This window comes from Carlito syrichta, unplaced genomic scaffold (assembly GCF_000164805.1).
Source record: "Carlito syrichta isolate Samal-C Ts95f unplaced genomic scaffold, Tarsius_syrichta-2.0.1 Scaffold303339, whole genome shotgun sequence".
Classification (NCBI taxonomy): Eukaryota; Metazoa; Chordata; class Mammalia; order Primates; family Tarsiidae; genus Carlito; species Carlito syrichta.
Window position 1 is genome coordinate 391,006 of NW_007247435.1, and position 19,387 is coordinate 410,392.

Here is a 19,387-nt window from a genome sequence, read left to right on the forward strand (position 1 = left end):
GTGATTTTAAGTTCCCTCTCTGGTTTGGAATGGGATACAGTGACCCTTCACATGGAGGATAAAAAATATCCAGGAAATTTTAAAATAACAAAACAACAATAAAAACAATGTAAATAAAAATATAACTATTTACACTATTTGCATTAGGTACTGTTGGTAATCTAGAAATGATTTGAAGTGTATGGGAGAATGTGCACAAGTTATATGAAAATACTGCACCATTTTATAAAAGGGACTAAACATAGATGGTATGGGAGAGTCTCCTGAAACCAATCCTCCAGGAATACAGAGGAACTTCCAGGAAGACTTTACCTGCCTTGACATTACCTTCCCCGGGGAAACTGAGAAGACCAGTGAGATTAAAAAGCTCTAAAAAATACAAATCACTTTTACAAATATAATTTTACTGTTGCTCTTAAGATTGTTTAGAATGTTAAAAACCTATTTGTTCAGGTCGATTACAGTACATGGTGCAAAAATCAACTTTGATGGCATTCATACCCCTACCCCCGGCTTTTTTTTTTTCTTTTTTACTGCCCCCTTTTCTTCTTTTGTTCACTTATTTCCCAGCCCTCTCAATATATGAACTTAGGTGTCCAAAGACACTGCTTGACACTGCGGGTACATTTCACAGTTAAAGAGTGTTAGTTCTGTATTAGTCGGGGACGGGGTGGCATGGACTAGAGAATTCTCACAAAACAAAATAAAAGTCTACATTCTAAATTGTAGTGTTCTGGGCGCTGATAATCCAGATTGGCAGGGTCATGAACCAATCCTCGGAGGGTGAGGAGGCGGGCCAGGTGGGCTGGACTTCTGCCTCCGCAGCCCGCGCCTGCAGTACCCAATTCCCGCGCTTGGAACCGGAACTCCAGGCGCGAGAACGCAGTGGCCACGCCGGCGCTCCGTGCAGGGAGCACTTGCACGGCTGAGAAAGGACTACAACTCCCGGCGTGCGCGGCGGCCAAAGCGATTGTACCCGTTTGCTCCTTCGTTCTTTCCTCTTCTTGTGACACACACTGCTCTCTAGACAGTGCATAATAGTAATTGTAGAGATACTCTCAGCTCTTCTGGGCGACACAAGGGAGAAAACAGCTCACCGAATGGCTCTAACCTCTTGGGTGGTTAGGTTAGGCGTTGCGGAACGAGGCGTCCCCCAGGCCGAGTTTCCGGGGGACATTAATTTTGGCCGGACCCCGTGGCGCGGCCGTTTAATTCTCCGGCGGCAGCAGATTGTGGGGACGCGATGGTCCTGCCTGGGCTTATCAGGAAACTCGGTAACAGTCTGGTCGTCCCTCACCCAAGGCGTCCTCTTGTCGTGGCCACTTGATGAGAATGGTCGTGACATGTATCCGCAGCCGGGACACCCCGCCACGACTTCCTTTCTCGCCCCCACTTTGCCAGGGGAGCCCCTCGGGGACCCACGTCAGACTTTGTGTAAACTCCGCGGTTCGCGTCCCGAATGCACCAGCGGCCTGCTCTCAAAAAGCTCATTTATTTCTTTACCTCGCTCCTACCCCCAGCATAAATAACAAAGTTTTGTAATACATTCTGGGTGGGCGTCTCTTTGCAGTCGGGAAATCAAATAACTTTGTGCTGTACGTTGACAGGTCATCAGCTGGCCGAGATCAGGGAACGCGCCCTCAAGAGTATTTTGTGCAAGGTTGAGCACAACCTAATCTGCTATGCTGACCTCATTCAGGAGAGGCTACTCTTTCTCCACTTGCTGGAATGGTTCAATTTCCCGTCTGTTCCAATGAAAGAAGAGGTTCTGAACCTGTTAAACAGATTGGTTAAGGTAGGATCGTTTTGAAATTAAAAAAGAAAAAAGAAAGTAACCAAACGAGTGTGTGTTGCTTAGTCATTCAGTTGTAACATTTATTCAATGTTAAATCATCCGGGTTTAAAAATTTTTGAAAAATTAGAGATATTGAATTTTAACTCATCTGGGTATCTATAGCTAATTTTCCCTTTATTTGTATTGTTGCATCCCACATCATCTCTACTGTATTCTGAGTAGAAATGAACTATTTCTGAGTTCTGGTATGTTTGGAATCATTTTTGGAGGGTAGTATTTGTCATTCTGTTTTTCCTTATTTTCTAATACCTGCACCAGAAATTAGTTGTGTCTGTATGAACGAGAATATATTTTAAAATAATGTTTCAGACTATGATGAATAAATAACAATGTTAAGTTGTTTTTTTCATATTTGATTTTAGCTTTGTGTTCCTAAGCCTACCCAACTGTCAAAGTGTAAGGTTTACCTTTCAAAACTGTAAATCACTATTTAGTCCTAGGGGAATCTTACTACTTAGACATCCTGTTGACTGGCTGAGGGTAAGAGACAATAAGGTGAGTGTCAGAGGAGAAACCTAATTTTTTTTTTTAAAGATTAGGAATTTTTTTTTTTGCGTTGGAGTCTCACTCTGTCACCCAGACTGGAGTGCAGTGGCATGCTCCCGGCCACCGCAGCCTCGACCTGCTGGGCTCCAGCGATCCTTCCATCTCAGTCTTCCAAGTAGCTGGAACTAGAGGCACGCGCTACCACGCCTGGCTAATTTTTTGATTTATTGTAGAGATGAGGTCTCGCCAAGTTGCCCAGGCGGGTCTTGAACCCACGATAGTGTGCATTTCTGGTGTTCAGTGTGTTGGCTTGTCTCATAAAAGCTATCAAGTGTTTCATGCTTGTCTTTATAAATTTATGTGCTATTCATGGAAATTCTTTATTTCAGGAGCAATGAAGGATTTGTTTTTCCAGACTGGAACATCTGGTATATCAAAAATAATGTCATATTTTGATTGCTGTAAGATAAAATTTAGAGATTTTGGCATTTATAATCATTCTTTTTTTTTTTTTGAGTTGGAGTCTCACTCTGTCGCCCAGACTGGAGTGCAGTGGCCGCTCCCGGCCACCACAGCCTCGAACTGCTGGGCTCCGGTGATCCTTCTGCCTCAGCCTTCCGAGTAGCTGGAATTACAGGCATGCGCTACCACGCCCGGCTGATTTTTTGATTTATTGTAGAGATGAGGTCTCACTGCCCAGGCGGGTCTCAAACCCGCGGGCTCAGGCAATCCACTCACCTCAGTCTCCCAAAGGCGCGGGATTACAGGCTGAGCCACTGAGCCCGGCTCTATAGTCATTCTTAAGACTGTTCTCTTCTTATCTTAGTATCCCCCAGCAGTGCAGCATTTGGTTGACCTTGGTGCAGTAGAGTTCTTATCTAAGCTTCGATCTAATGTGGAGCCAAATCTACAGGCTGAAGTTGATGGCATTCTGGATGGACTTTTCATTCTTCCTTCAGAAGTTCCTGCACTGCAGTCTGCTTCGCACCAAACCAATCACACTGGTAACTCTTTGGAATCAGTTCATAAATTTATTGGTTTTAGTGGTACATTTTAAGGAAAGGGGCACTAGATTTCTCAAACTTATTTTTTCTATGTTAACTTGCATGATTTGGCCTTTTTTCTTTTCCTCTACTGTTAGTCAAGGGAGGATGCATTTATATTTATTACTTTTTTGGTCAGGCCTAAAGTGTGCCAATGACTTTGTTTTTGTGACAAAAACAGCTTGACAGGTTTTTTCTTACAATAACAAAATATTTTCATTGAACATTCATTATTATGTCTCAGACATTGTTCTAGTGTTTTATACTTGCATTTTTGGACCTTGTTCTTCATATTTATTATAATGTTATCTGCCCTAGTTCATGGTCTTGTTATGGGGACCAATAAAAAATTATATAATGCAGACGTTTTATACACTGTAGCACATAATGGTATTCTAGTTAAAATAAGAGTCAAAGAGACGTGGATTTAAGTCTCACTTTTGTTGCTAGTTGTGTGGTCTTGGCTAAGGGACTTAACCCTCTAGGCTTCAGTTTTCTCATCCAAAATTGGGATAATAAGAAAGAATATCATTCTTACAGAATTGTTGTGGGGACTAAATGAGGCAATGCCTATAATATGCAAAGGACCCACCACATACTAGTCATGGCAATGTTGGCACCACCTGGTATGTTTTGGTGCTTAGGAGGGTGTCTTGAACATGGAAGGTAATTGAATTGATTTGAGGAAAAAAAATGCTCATGTAATTTATGTGCTTGAATAGTAAATAGTAAAAGTAAAACAAAAGTTTTTTTTTTTTTAAGTCGGAGTTTCACTCTGTCGCCCAGGCTGAAGTGCAGTGGCACGCTCACAGTCACTGCGACCTGCTATGCTCCGGTGATCCTTCCGCCTCAGCCTTCCAAGTAGCTGGAACTACAGGTGTGCACCATCACACCTGGCTAAAAACAAAAGTTTTGATTGCTTAATCTGTTACACCATATTTTTCTCTATACCATTACTAGTACTGCTGCTGCTGCAACTATTGGACTGCTGTTAAAAACAAAAACAACAGCTATTGTTTCTTAAGTTTTCTTGTGGAGCACTGAATGAATTGATTTTTAAATGTAACTTCTTGTTAAATCTTAAAGCAGTCCTTTGAGATGTTTTAGTCTTACTTTATAGATAAGACTAGAAATGTAAAGTAACTTGCCCCAAATTACCCAGTTTTCTAATCTATGACAGAGACTGGATTCTAACATTGTCATGTCTGGCTCCCAAACCTGTCATTTTTAGCAATATATTTTACAATTTTTTTTTTTTTTGAGTTGGAGTCTCACTCCGTCGCCCAGACTGGAGTACAGTGGCCGCTCCCGGCCACCGCAGCCAGCAGGGCTCCAGCGATCCTTCCGCCTCAGCCTTCCGAGTAGCCGGAATTACAGGTGCGTGCAACCACGCCCGGCTGATTTTTGATTTATTGTAGAGATGAGGTCTCACCAAGTTGCCCAGGCGGGTCTCGAACCCGCGGGCTCAGGCAATCCACTCACCTCAGCCTCCCAAAGACACGGGATTACAGACTGAGCGACCGAGCCCAGCAAAATTTACTTTTAACCTTTTCCTTATTCTCATTCTTATTGCAACTGAACTGCTGAATATATAATCACGTGTGACAAGAAATTGTAAAGGTCTTGAAAGATAATGCTTAACTCTTGTTTTTGACAACTTTTTAAAAAGCTATGAATGAAAATTGAAGTGCTCAGGAACTACATAATTGTAGTAAAAGGGAAAGGGAAGATGAACTAAGAAGCATAGAGGAATACTCCTTGAATTCTTTGTAGCAAATTCTTCACGTACATTGCAGATGTTTTCATTTTAACGAATAATTATATTTGACTAACAGTAAAAGAGTGAGGGGGGAAAAAATCCTCAATTGGAAATTGGTTCCACATTTACATTTTTTTCCTCTTTAGGAAGATAGACTATTCAGAGGAAAAAGCTGGACTATTCTTTTTAGATTTTAAAATTTTTCAAAACATAAGAGGAAACATTTATTTAGAGAGTAAGTTTCACTTTTAGCAAATAATAAATTAATAATATAGTAATGTATATTTTATTTTCAGAATTGTCAAAAAACCTTGAAATCTCAACAGGATATTTTCCCCAAGACAAAAGTAATTTCCAGCAGATGGAAGTACCTCCACGACCAGTGGGTATGTATATTTAAGGAAGTAAATTCTGTTGATCTGGTAAATCGAAGTTGATGTACTTTTACTCATTGCTGTGAAGACATATTGTCAAACTTCTATTTTTCAGCACTAAAGATGACCGTTAAATGTTTTATTTGCTTCAAGTTAGTTTAGGATATCCAGTCTTTATGGTAAAATTACCCTAACTTTATTTGAGCAGCTATATAGAGAGGTGGTAAAAATGACAGAGATGCTTGATGCTTACTGAACAAGAAGTTTTGTCAGGCATTGTGCCTTGCAGAGATCATTGTCATCTCATTTATTCTCCAGTGCATTAAATGGTACTGTCCATCCAGTTACTCTTACCAGAGACTCGGGGTCATCTTAGTTTCTTTCTTTACTCTTTCCCCAACATCCAATTGATTAAAAAGCTCTGATTTACAGCCCTTTCTTTGGAATCTCGTCACCAGGTGTTTGCATGTCTGGCTGTGTCTGGTGTCTACTCATGTGCTACCTTCTTAAAGAGACCTCTCTGATGATTCTAGCATGTGATCACTGTCTGTGCTTAGTTTTCTTCATAACACATTACTTTTTGTTTGTCTCCTTTATTATAAGCTTAGTGATAGCTGTGAACACTGTTTTATCTCCAGTGTCTGGGACAATGCCAAAAATGTATTAGGCATGTAGGATATATTCTTTGAAGGAATGAATGAATCCTCACAGAGCCTCATTGAGATTGGTATTGTTAGTATCCACATTTTACTGATGAGGACACAGAGGCACAGTAAGATGAAAAACTTCATCCTAGGAGACACAGTGAGGAAATAGTTAAGTAATCATGTACTTAATACTTAATTGTCTACATAGGTGAGATCAGAAGGATGTATCCAAGAGTGTATCTGCTGATGTCTTGTATTCAAATAAACTCCGTTTGGAAATCCTCTGTTATTAAAAAGTGATCGTGGAAACCTTCAGGTGGAATAGCAGCAGAAGAAAGGACAGAAAATGAATTAAGCTTTTAAAATACTTTAGCTTTCCATTCTGGAAAAGTTTTGTTAGGTCTGTAGTGAGCTTTGTTTTTGAGGCAAGATGGCTGAGAACTTCACTGAGTGAAACAGAGAGACCTCTGAAGGGAGTGGGACTCTAGTACTGCTAACAACAGGTGTTTGAGTGAAGCCAGTGAAAACATCAAGGCAGACTGAGATTGTTTGGCTTTTGTGTGATTTGCAATTTGTCTTGATGGGTAGTATGGCTTATTCTGGATACATCTTTACTGTGTAGTGTAGATCTGTCCTTCTCTCCACCTACCTCTTGCTATTTCCTTAGAAAGCAAGCCCTACTTTTATGTGAGCACTTTTGAGAGAAGCAGCTGTGCTATGTTTGGGAATTTAATAATTCTGTTATCTGCATTTACCAATTCTTTGTTCTTTTCAAAGCATTTGGCAGAAAGACGATTTACTATTTGGAAGGACTTGTGTGGAAGCTATTTCTGTGTTGCCACCTTAACTTGTACAATATAAGATCCGTTAGAAGATCATTTGAATGGGGATAACACTGTATACTTAAAACTGTGTTGGTTTCTCAGATTTCTTTTAATTGTGTTTGAATACTGATATTTGGTCTTCAACTTTATGGTCTTCATGTCATCTTCATAGAATTTTGAACATCTAACACATGTAGGATATTTGAGCATGACTAAATATATCATTATATTTATATCATTTTTAATTTCTGCAAGTTAAGATTTTCTCCAAATGCCAGTTCCTTTTCTGTTAAATTTAAGCTTGATGTTCTGGTCAGCCAAAGAGAAAAAATAGAACACTTAATTGAAATTTGAAATGTCATTTAATATTGGTTTATGGTTAATGCTCTTTTTCTAGTATTTATTTATTTATTTATTTATTTTTGAGTTGGACTCTCACTCTGTCGCCCAGACTGGAGCCTCTACCTGCTGTGCTCCGGTGATCCTTCTGTCTCAGCCTTCCAAGTAGCCGGAATTACAGGCATGCGCTACCACACCCGGCTGATTTTTTGATTTATTGTAGAGATGAGGTTTCACTGCCCAGGCGGGTCTCGAACCCACGGGCTCAAGCAATCCACTCACCTCAGCCTCCCAAAGGCGCAGGATTACAGGCTGAACCTCCGAGCCCAGCTCTAGTATTTATTTTAAATATTATATGAGTTCTTTTTAAATTATGAAAGAGAGCTCTGTTATTTATCCTGTGAGAGAACAAATTCGTAGCTGACCTTGTTTTACATATTTTAGGTTACTGTAAGATGTGGCCTTTACTTGTTTTAAAGATGAAACCTTACTCTTCACATTGTGAATCTGTCATCTTTTTATTCTTTGATACCTTAAGTTTTGCTGTTCTTTTGACAGTAAATCAGACGGTGAGGTGTTTGAAGTTTTCTACATTTCCGTGGCTTCCTCTGACCACAACAGATAGACATGTTCTCTCTTCTAATGAAAGGTACAGTGCCTGATGTGTTTTAGGTATTTTTGTTCATCTTTGGACATTAAGTCTGATACTTACTACTATATATTTTCACCAGGAAAAGATACTAAGTGGTTGTGAAAGATAATAATGGGCATGTATGAATGATTTTCAATATTTTGAAAACCAGGCCAGAAAAATTTCTGTTTTTTAATCAGTCTACACAACAAGTTTCTTTTTTGTGCTTGGAATCTTTTGTGGTCCTTGATGACATGAGTTATTCTCTTATTGACCAGATTCTGTCATTGGCTATTGCTTTTACCTTGGATTCATAAAAATGAAAAACTTAAAAATAAACACTGCCTTTTTGGTAGAATATATTTCAAAACATGGGCTCCATTAGAACAATTATACAGTGATGAGAAGGGTGGTACCAGTGATCTGATATTATGTCATGCATGTTTAATGATTGCTACCCTTCAAAGTAAATAGCCGACATATAGAAGTTTGCAGTGTTTTAATGTCTAGATTCACTTTGTGCATTCAGTGAATGCTACAGTAAATGAGTTGACTGCCTCTTTGGGGTACAAATCTGGAAAATAAGATCAGCTTGCTAGGGCTAGGGCCAGGGCCAGATACAGGTGGATGCTATTAAATGATTTTTGATGATGGCACTTCTAAGGCATCGGTAAATTCTCTTGGAACAAAATATTCAAGAGGTAGAGTGCACATCAGAAAGGTGCAGGGACTTATATGATCTGTTAGTTCTGAGTTGGTCCCTAAGGTAGAGATGGTGCTAGTTTCTAATGCATACTTCTGGAAAGTGGATGGTGGGCTGGAACTGGGCTGAGAGATGGGATTTGATTTCTTCGGGTGGGAAGTGAACAACTGCTACAACCCTTAGTGGGCAGAAGTTGAGAGGTGTCCTCTGTATGGGATAAGAGGGGTATCCTAACCTGATTTACCTAAAGTACAGAAGATCAGTAAGAGTACAGAAGATCAGAAAGGAATTTAATTCCTAGAATTTACCTGTATACTTATTTTGTTTTTATCTCATAATTTATTTAGCAGATTTCAATTAATCTTGTGGCATTTGACCTCACTGATCTCATTTTAAAGCATAATTATAGTCTCTGGGGATATAGTGGTTAACGTGATGTAGTCTGCTCTTGAGGGTCTAGTGGGGGATGCAGAATCAACAAGCAATTATAGTATCACAATATATAGACAAATAGAAGAAGCACCTCCCTAGAGTTATTATTTGTTTGATTAGGGGAACTATCTAGGAATGCTTTTCAGGAGATGTGAATCTTAGCTGAGGCCTGAAGGATCGTTAATAGATCATTATGCCACTAGGCTACCTAGAATCTGATATTGGTGAACTCTTTTTAAAAATGAACATACTGTATTTTGTAGCTCTTTAAGAAGTAGTAACCACACTTTAATCTGGAACACCTGTGAACTATTGAAAGATGTTATCATGCAAGATTTTCCTGCTGAGATTTTTCTTCAAAGGCCCAAAATTGTCCAGGTGAGTACTCTCTATAACTGTTTTAGATTTTGAAATAGAGCCTTTTTTTTTGCAGTAAAACAAATTTTGGGCTGGGTACGGTGGCTTAGCCTGTAATCCTAGCACTTTGGGAGGCCAAGGCAAGAGGATTGCCTGAACCCAGGGGTTCGAGACCAGTCTGGGCAACTTGGTGACACCTCATCTCTATAGTAAATCACAAAATATTATCCAGGTGTGGTGGTGTGCATCTGTAGTTCCAGCTGTTTGGAAGGCTGAGGCAGAAGGATTGCCTGAGCCCAGCAGGTCGAGGCTGCGGTGGCCATGAGTGTGCCACTACACTCCAGCCTAGGTGATAAAGAGTGAAATGCCAACTCAAAAAAATAAAAGTTTTTTGCGGAGTAGGAGTTCTTGGGAAGGAAATTTGTACTAATGTTTTTTTTTAAATGAAGTATTTGTCTATTTAAACCACTTATTCACTAACTTGCGTGGATAGTTATAGTTCTTCCAGTAGTAGTAGTTTCATCTGACACCAGCAGTCCAATTTGGCCACCTTGACTTACCGCTGATGGATCTACCTAAAGGGTAGAATAGACTTTGGAAGTTGAGGTTGAACAGCAGTAGCCCTTGTTACCCACTTCTAAATGTAATCATATTATTAACAGTGAGAATGAAATTGCCTTTTGAGTCTCTAGTTTGTTTAAGGCCAGTGCTGTATGCTGGGGAAACACAGTAGCAGTGAGCAACATGGGATTCTTATCTTTTGTCTAGTCCATTGCTTACACAATAGAGAAGGCAGGGTACAGGGTGGGAGTCGTGGCATATCTCTGGCATTCTTGCTCCACGCTCACAGGGCTGATATGGACCCCGGTGAGTGGCTACTATTCATACATACTCTCACAACTGGCAAATGATAGCAGAAGAAAAGCTTTTAATTACCAAAACATAGTAAAGTGATTTGGATCTCTGAGAGAAAAAGGGCTTGTTGTGATTTTTTTAAAAGTTCTGTGTAGTGTAATATCCTGAGTGGGGAATAATTCCCGCTTTCTCTCAGAATGGATATTCAACTAACCAATTTTAGAAGTGAGAGATGCTTATTATTTTATTTAAATTTTGTTGCCTTTTTTGGATCCATCTTCTTGCATTAAGCTAAGTCATTTTTGGCCACTTGTTTCTTGTGTCTTAGAAATATTTAGCAACTTATTTTATTTCTTTTGATTATTGTTTTCCCTTAAGCTCCACATTCTTCGTTGAAGTTGAGCACTTTGTTCCCTTAATCATTTTCACTACTCTTCTTTATTTCAGAACCTTTTATCTCTGTTGAAACTAACCTTTGGAGAAGATGGAAAACATCGCCTGGCATTACAGTCAGTGTCTTGCTTGCAGCAGCTGTGCACGTATTTAAGAAACAGACTTAACTTTCACCGAGATCCAGGTTTTTTCTCTAATAAACAGGGTATTTATTTTAATTTATTTCTTAACCACAAACATTGTAAATTCTTCTGAGAACTTCCCATTATACTTCCTGTTAGAGTTTGCTGTGTATACATTTTTACAACATAAACTTTTCACTTCTAAATGGAATTGTATTTCAATTTTGAATACAAACTGTATGAATGACAGAACAACTGTGCTTCCTTTTTTATTGATAAGAGACATTTACAAAGTGTTTTTCTTTTTTTCTCTCAGATGTGTGGAGATTCTGTATAAGCAGAGTGGTGTTGGAATGTAGGGACTAGGATTCTGAGTGTGGCTATTCATGTGGGACTTGGGCATTTAGCAAATTATATATTGCATCGATACAGGTGTTCTGTTTGAAGAATAGTGATTTATATTTTATGAAAGCTATTTTTATGCAACTTATGATGTTGTTAGAGTGTTGTATGATGGCAATGCCAGGCTTTTCAAAGAAAATGCGTCCCCTAATGGCCAAATAGGGTACCAGACTGGCCTTGACAAAACAGTATCTACAACTTAGGATTTTTGTGTGCTGATACAATGCATTGAAAGTCGAATATTTAATTAATAGTAAGTCCTCTACATACGAACCTTCAAGTTGTGAGCTTTCAAAGGTGCAAACATGCATTTCCGTGTCCAATCATGTAAGTTAGTTCATGTGTCTGGCGTACATTGTCACATGTGTACATATGCTACAAGTGATTGTGCTTTTGTGTACTTTACTGTATGGTACTCTACTTACTTTACAGTACTTTACTGTACCCAGTCAGTAGCTCTTCTTGTTTGTTTACTTGATGCCAGCCCCTGTATGCCAGCTGTTGTATTGTACTGTACTGCTTAGTACTTTTCAAGTTACTGTATTGTAAGGTTTAAAAGGTTTTCTTTATTTTTTGTGTTTTTTAAAATATATTATGTGTGTGAAAAGCATTGTAAACCTATTACAGAATAGTACTATATGATTGTGTAGTTGGGTACCTAGGCTAACTTTGTTGGACTTGTGAACAAATTAGACTTATGAATGCTCTTTCTGAATGGAACTCATTTGTATGTAGGAGATTTATGGTACAGTCATTTGTCATCATGCTTCACAGTTAAGTCCTATTTTGTTGGGAGTTTCACTTATCCTATGCTACTTGAATACCGGGGGTGCCAAATACTCATATACAGATTTTAAGAGATGTTAAGAGATGTTCTCCATAGTCAGAAGTGTCTGGACGCTGATGAGCACCTCTTGTAATTGCAGAAGCCCAAATGTGACTCGTGTTCATCTTGTTGGGTATTACAATTTTAATATCGTTTTTTCCTTTCTTAAAATGTGTATGCATTTTTTTTGGCACCCTGTGTATTTATGCTTTACATTGGCTTTATTATAGATCTTAATGGGTATGAAACTTCCTCGTTAGTATTCTTGGGATATGGTATTCTGTAAATGACTGATAATAGAGAGCTTCTGGGTATCCCAAACTACAGCAGAAAAACTTAAGTGTGGTGATAAAAATAGCTGATATTTCTGAAGATTTAATCATGTTTTAAATAAGTATTTACTAATTAACTATATATGCCAGCTAATATTCTGACTTTTGTTGGGGGTATAACACTGAACAGATAAGATTTCTGCCCTTAATGAGCTTGTATTTTAGAAGGGTGGGAGCAAGATAATAAATAATAAAGTTTGTTTGAGATAAGGAGATGTGCTGGAAGAAAAGAAAAAGGGTGATATGACAGAATGTGATTAGGGAAATGTAGCTTACTTTAGATAGAGTAGTCAGGGAAATCTTCTCAGAGGAGATGACCTGAAGGGTGAAAAGGAACTGTCCAGTTGAAAAGCTCCAGGAAGAGTATTCTAGGGGAGGCCAGAGCCTTAAAGGCAGGGATGAGGGTGATGTGCTTGAGCAACAGAAATGAGACCCATGAAAGTAGAGTACAGTAAGCTGGGGAGGAGAGGGGAATGAGGTGAGATCAGAAAGATAAAGGGCCAGAGCATGTTGGAGCTTGTAGATCTTCATAAGGATTTTATATGTCTTTTGAAGTGTAGTGAGAAGCTCTTGGAGAGTTTTGGTTTTCTCTTTGTAAATTTGTTTATTACCTAATTCTTTTTTAAAAAATTTGTGGTAAAATATATGCTATAAAATATGCCATTATATCCATTTATATAGTACTATATAATGCCATTATATCCATTTATATAGTATTATATAATGCCATTATATCCATACTATATCCATTTATATAGTATGGTGGCAATAATTACATTTATACTGTCATGAACCCTTTACCACTCCATTTCCAAACCTTTTTTGTTATCTTAAACAGAACCTCTGTAACCATCAAACAATGCCTTTTTCTTTTCCCTTTCCAAAGCCCCAGTAACCTCTAATCTACTGTCTCTGAATTTGTCTAGTTTAGATACTTCATATAAGTAGATTCATACAATATTTTCCCTTTTATGTCTCCTTTTTTTTACTTGTAGTATTTTCAGGCTTCCTTCACATTGTTGCATGTATCAGGACTTTATTTCTTCTTGTGGCTGAATAATATTCCATTGTGTGTATAGCCCACATTTTGTTTATTCATTCGTTTGTTGATGGACATGTGGGTGGTAGCTACTTTTTGGCTATTACGAATAATGCTTCAGTGAACATTGACATACAAGTATCTGTTCAAATCCCTGTTTTTAGGTTTTGGGTACAGGCCTAAGAGTAGAATTTCTGGGTATAGATATGGCAGTTCTGCAGTTAGCTTTTTTGAGGAGCTACCAAACTATTTTCCATAGCAGCTGTGCCATTTTGCATTTCCACCAGCAATATGTGAAGCTTTCAGTTTTTCCACATTCTCACGTAATACTTTTTCATTTAAAAAAAAAATCATAACCTTCTACTAGGTGTGAAATGGTATCTCATTGTGTTTTTGATTTGCATTTCCCTAAATACTAGTGATTAATGACCAATGATTCCCTAATAGCTTTTCATGTACTTATTATTGTTCATTTGTGTATCTTCTTTGGAGAAATGTCTATTAACGTCCTTTACCCATTTTTAAATTGGGTTGTTTGCCTCTTTTTTGTTAAGTTTTAGGCGGTATTTATATATTTTGAATATTAAACCCTTATCAGATATATGATTTGCAAATATTTTCTCCTATTCTCTAGGTTGTCTTTGTACTTTCTTGATATTGTCCTTTGACATACCAAGATTTTAAATTTTGATGAAGTCCAGTTTATCTACTATCTATTCTTTGGATGTTTGTGCTTTTGATGTCATATTTAAGACTCCATTGCCAAATTGAAGGTCATGAAGATTTACATCTAATTTTTTCTGCTGATCCCTTTTGAGTTAATTTTTGCATATAGCTTGAGATAGGGATTCTCAGAGAGTTTTAACCAGAGGAGCGCATGATCTAGTATTCTGACGTAAGTGAATACCATTGACCAAAAGGTTCCGTAGAATCAGGTCTGTTAGATGGAAACCTAAATGTGCTAAGTGAATATTCAGAGAAAAGGTTGATTTTTTTACCCCTGTAGAACCATTTCTCCTATCTTAATTTTGTTAGTGATTTTGGAAGAATGACACATAGATATTATATAATCAGTAGTCTGTTTCTACCAAAGGATAATTCTATTCTTTTCTTTTTTTTTTTTTTCAGATACAGTTTCTCAAAATTCTTCTTTGTCTTATTGTCATGAAGCAAGAGGTCCTCATCATTCTCAGAATCCTTCCCCAGGAAGCAGCAGCCCTCGGCCTTCTGTGGTTGGGCGTACAGGCCAGCGACCCAGAGGAGATGGCCAGGATTGGGATGCAGTGTCCTCTAGGTGACTGGTGGCTATTTCTCTGGAAAATTAGAAATGGCCCAGTTAACTTGTGTGTGAGAGAGGGAGATAGTTATTTTCTCTGTCTTCTTTTTTGAAACATTACAACAGCTGTAGGCCTTGTGCTAAACCCTGGCTTTCGTACTTTTTTGACTATGATCTACAGTAAGGATAAGTAAATATTACATTACAATTCAATACTCAGCACACAAACATATGCCCTGTATGTATACATGTGTCCACCAAAACAAAATGTTCACAAAATATTACTCTACATACTGAACCATATTTTCTGTTCCTTTCTACTTCATTAAAAAAAGCTTGACGATTCTGACCCATAAGTTGTTTTTACCATTTTCATATAGAATGTGATCTGGTTTAAAATCATAGCTGTAAATGATAGATGCATTTTTGGTAGTATTTTAAACATATTTTCCTAAGTTTAATCATAATTTAAGTGTATAAGTATTTACTATTAAAAAGAATTCTTGGAAAATATTTTTATTAAACAAGGACTTCAGGATGCAGGATTTATTATATCTTGTTTGTGTTAATACAGACTTTCATATATTAACTTTGCTTAAAGGGATTGGCATGGTATTTTATGTTAAAAGAATAGAATTATCCTTAGGCTACAAACATCTTAAAAACATATAAGTCTCTTCTTTAGTGTCATTTTAAAAAAATGTTCATTAAAATGAACATTTGTTTGTTGGTTTGATTATTTTCATACTGCTGATACTGCTACAAGCTAATGCCAGTTCTTGCTAACTGTGCACATGTGCTTTGCATACTTTGTCTCTTTAGTTGTACTTATAATAGTCCTATAATAGGACTGGTATTATTATTACTATTATCATTTTACAGAAAACCTGAGGTTTAGAGAGGTTAAGAGCATTACAGTTGGTAAAGAGCAGAGCTGGAATTGAATAATATGACAGCAGAGCCTATGCTCTTAGTCTAATACTGTATTTAGTTGATCAGTTAGGATTTTTCTCTTTACCCTCTTGTTTTGTTTTGTTTTGAGTTGGAGTCTCACTCTGTCACTCAGACTGGAGTGGTGGCTCCCGGCCACCACAGCCTCAACCTGCTGGGCTCCGGCGATCCTTCCACCTTAGCTTCCAAGTAGCTGGAACTACAGGCGTGTGCTACCACGCCTGGCTAATTTTTTTATTTATTGTAGAGATGAGGTCTTGCCAAGTTGCCCAGGCAGGTCTAAAACCCGCGGGCTCAGGCAGTCCACTCACCTCGGCCTCCCAATGCACGGGATTACAGGCTAAGCCACCAAGCCCGGCTTCTTTACCCTTTTAAAGCCTTTCTGCCTCATTCTCTAGTGTGCTGTATGTCTGTAAGTTTTCATTCTTGAAAAGCTTGAGACCTTTCTCAGTTTGAGAGTAGCCCAGGTCATTTCCATATTTACTTGGTATCTTGAAATTGAAGAAATGACAAATTTGTATTAGATTTGAAGAACTTACAATGTACAAATGTTCAATAGCATTAGTATATCTCCATGATTTAGGTTCAATTGTGGATATAATCAAAAAGTCAAATTTTTGAGATTTTTTGTAAGTGAGGTTTGAGGTTCAAGCCTTTCTATATCACTTTTGTATCTTCACCCAATGACTTTACATCCAAGGTAAAGACATTTTTTAATGAAAAAAGCCAAGGAGATGAGATATTCCATTTTGTGTGTATTTTCAAAATCATTATACGATGTTGAATGTACTAATAAAGTAATACATTTCCCATGATGTTTTTCTGGGAACATCCTTCAGTTGTTTTTCTGGGAATATCCTTCTTAGAACATTTGGTGAAAATCACAGAAAATCTAAGAAACTATATGATCTACTTAGTTTTGCCTTTACAAATCTGACCAGAATTGTTACATGAAGCAATAAAGTTGTGACTAGTATAAGACTTCTGATATGCGAGGCAGCAGATATGCAGTAATTCTGTTTGAGAGTTATTCCCATATGCAAGATTTATCATTTGTTTATTTTACAGTGGAAGTAGTAGTCATGCTCATGTAAACTCTAGGATATCTGTACATTCACCTTTGGATATGGGACACATAGATCTGCCAGAGCTGGAAACTGAAGATACATTGGAACTCCAATTCCAGCAGCTCAGTCTTCCCCAGTTCTGTGTCTCAGTTCTGGAATCAGCAGTTCCTCTCTTAAGAACAGGTTCGTTGTTTTTGAAATCATAGTTCTTATACAATTTGTGTTTTGTATTTTTTTCTAGGATGTTTCTTTTTTTTTCTTTCTTTGTGTGTTATAGCTTTCGGAATTTATATTTACTTATCTTTTGGGTTAAAAATTTCTAAGAACTTAATGAAGTCTTTATTATTTCTTTATTAAATCTAGATGCCACAGAGTATCCCCTTCCATTTTATGGGTTTTTTATTGACACAAGATTCCTCTTCTTTATGGCTATTTTAAAACACTGGCAATGTAATGCAACTGGAATAGGTTAGAAAAGGTAGACTATCATGTATAGACTAGAATAAAAAAGAAAAACTTTGACTTTTACCCTTTATGAACTTTTTGAATTCTTAGTTGCTTTGCATTATTTTCCATTTCTTACATAAGCCATGAAACATGTTAAAAACAAAACCCCAAACTGGATTCCTACCTTTGTAGTAATTTGTTTTCCTTTAAACCCCATGAATATTTTGGGAGTACATTTTCACTCAGATGTGCTAGGTGAATTTGAAGAGATGTACTGAAATGTATACTGGTATGCAGTTGTTATTTTGCTAGAGTGGCAACAACAATAACAATATGACTGATGGCTACTGGGGTCTAGTAATAAAACAACCGTTACCCTATATTGAGTCCCTACTGTGTTCAGCTGTTGTACTTGGTTTTGTGTGTATGATTCTATGCGCTCTTCACACCAATGCATTTTATCCTTTCAACTGTTTTTATCTCCATTTTTACAAATGAGGAAACAGGTTTAGAAACTTACCCAAAGCCAAACAGCTAAGAGCAGGGACTTGAACTAAGATTCTTCTGAATCCAAAGTCTGTGCTTTTAAATACTTTAGCATTTTTTTTTTTTTTTTGCCTTGGAGTCTCACTCTGTCGCCCAGACTGGAGTGCAGTGGCCGCTCCCGGCCACCGCAGCCTCGACCTGCTGGGCTCCGGCGATCCTTCCGCCTCAGCCTTCCAAGTAGCCGGAATTACAGGCATGCGCTACCACGCCCAGCTGTTTTTTTTTGATTTATTGTAGAGATGAGGTCTCACCAAGTTGCCCAGGCGGGTCTCGAACTCGCGGGCTCAGGCAATCCACTCACCTCAGCCTCCCAAAGGCGCGGGATTACAGGCTGAGCCACCGAGCCCGGCTTACTTTAGCATTTTGTAAGGTAAAGAAAGTTTTGGAAGTGGTAAAAATTTTAATCTCAATTTATACATTTTCACGATAGACTTGTCAAGATATAAATACAAAATAAGTGAGTTTTGCTCTTTTTAGTTTATACTGGCAAAGTAAAAAACATATCCCATGTAATGGTTCTTAAAGTCTCGTGGCTATTTTTTTGCCTGCTTGGAAGTGATGAGGAAGAAAGAAGGAGTAAGATAGATACTTGAGAAGCGTTTAAAATGTTTTAATTCTATATACCATACTTCTCACTGAGTGAATAACTGTTTCCATTAGTTAGGACTATATATTAGTTACATATACTATAATGTGAAATAAAAGAAGATCTGAACTTTGGCATCATAAAGTGTATATGTTTATCTGTCTGGTATGCTGAGAAGAACAGTTTTAGACTTAATGATTTTGCATTTAACCTTTTCTTAATTTGCTGTGAAAAGTTAGATTGATAATTATAAAGCTATATCTTGGTACATAAAAACTTCTAAATGTTCTCTTGCCCTTTAGTGGTAAGCTATTGCATAATTTGTAATTGTTCAATATCATAAGAGATTTCTAAGAGACTTGCTCCAGCTGTTCTGGTGAAAAAATCAATTCCTTATAATTTGGTAGTTTGTTTTACTTTTATTCATTAGAAATTAACCTTTGGAATGTAGGGTGGGAAAGTTTTGTTTGAATGTTCACCTCATACAGAATTATGGAGCATAGAATTCCTTTGTTATTCTGTCTCTGTGGAGAAAAAAGATTGCTCTGGTGAGTATGACTCTGTCAACACAGTTTCTTTTGGATTTTTTTTGGAGTTTAAGGTGAGTACAGACAGAATTTTCTGAGGTTTCTTCAGCAAGTGATAGCATGAATATTTATTCTTTTAGTTGCTCCAGTCCAGGCTTAGCTTCCCAGGCAACTCCTGTGTGAGAAAGTACTCATTTATGACAAAACTTAAGCCTTTTGGTACTAAATATTAGTTATTAGAATACATTTTCTGAACTTGCCTGGTGCTTTGTCACCTATTACGTGTAATATGGGTGGTCTCTGAATTTGAAAATTTATTTTAACCTATTTCAGTAACTTTAGATTATTGATATTCTTTTCTTGAGTACCTTTCCCAATCATGAGCACATTTTATTTGTTGTAGTCAAGTAGTATGATTGGAACAAGTCTTTAATGGTAGTTATAGATTGTAATTTCTCCATTCATCTTTTTCAGCAGTTCTAAAGACATTTTTTAAAATAAGAAAGAAATTCTGGGGCATGGCTAACTTGAGAATTGAGCAAGTGTGATATTTAGCTAATTATTTTAA

General features: G+C 37.5%; 1 protein-coding gene across 1 annotated transcript in view; it reads left to right on the forward strand.

Annotated features, from left to right (window-relative positions):
- The first annotated feature begins 1,181 nt into the window (after positions 1-1,181).
- LOC103260785 (rotatin) overlaps positions 1,182-19,387 on the forward strand; it is a 65,219-nt gene continuing 47,013 nt past the window's right edge. The window contains exons 1-9 of the mRNA XM_008058436.1: positions 1,182-1,274; positions 1,608-1,795; positions 3,168-3,345; positions 5,440-5,529; positions 7,886-7,976; positions 9,357-9,471; positions 10,753-10,903; positions 14,548-14,713; positions 16,715-16,896. Of these exons, the coding sequence (XP_008056627.1) occupies positions 1,244-1,274; positions 1,608-1,795; positions 3,168-3,345; positions 5,440-5,529; positions 7,886-7,976; positions 9,357-9,471; positions 10,753-10,903; positions 14,548-14,713; positions 16,715-16,896 (1,192 nt within the window). The 5' untranslated portion in view covers positions 1,182-1,243. The remainder of the gene's footprint in view (positions 1,275-1,607; positions 1,796-3,167; positions 3,346-5,439; positions 5,530-7,885; positions 7,977-9,356; positions 9,472-10,752; positions 10,904-14,547; positions 14,714-16,714; positions 16,897-19,387) is intronic.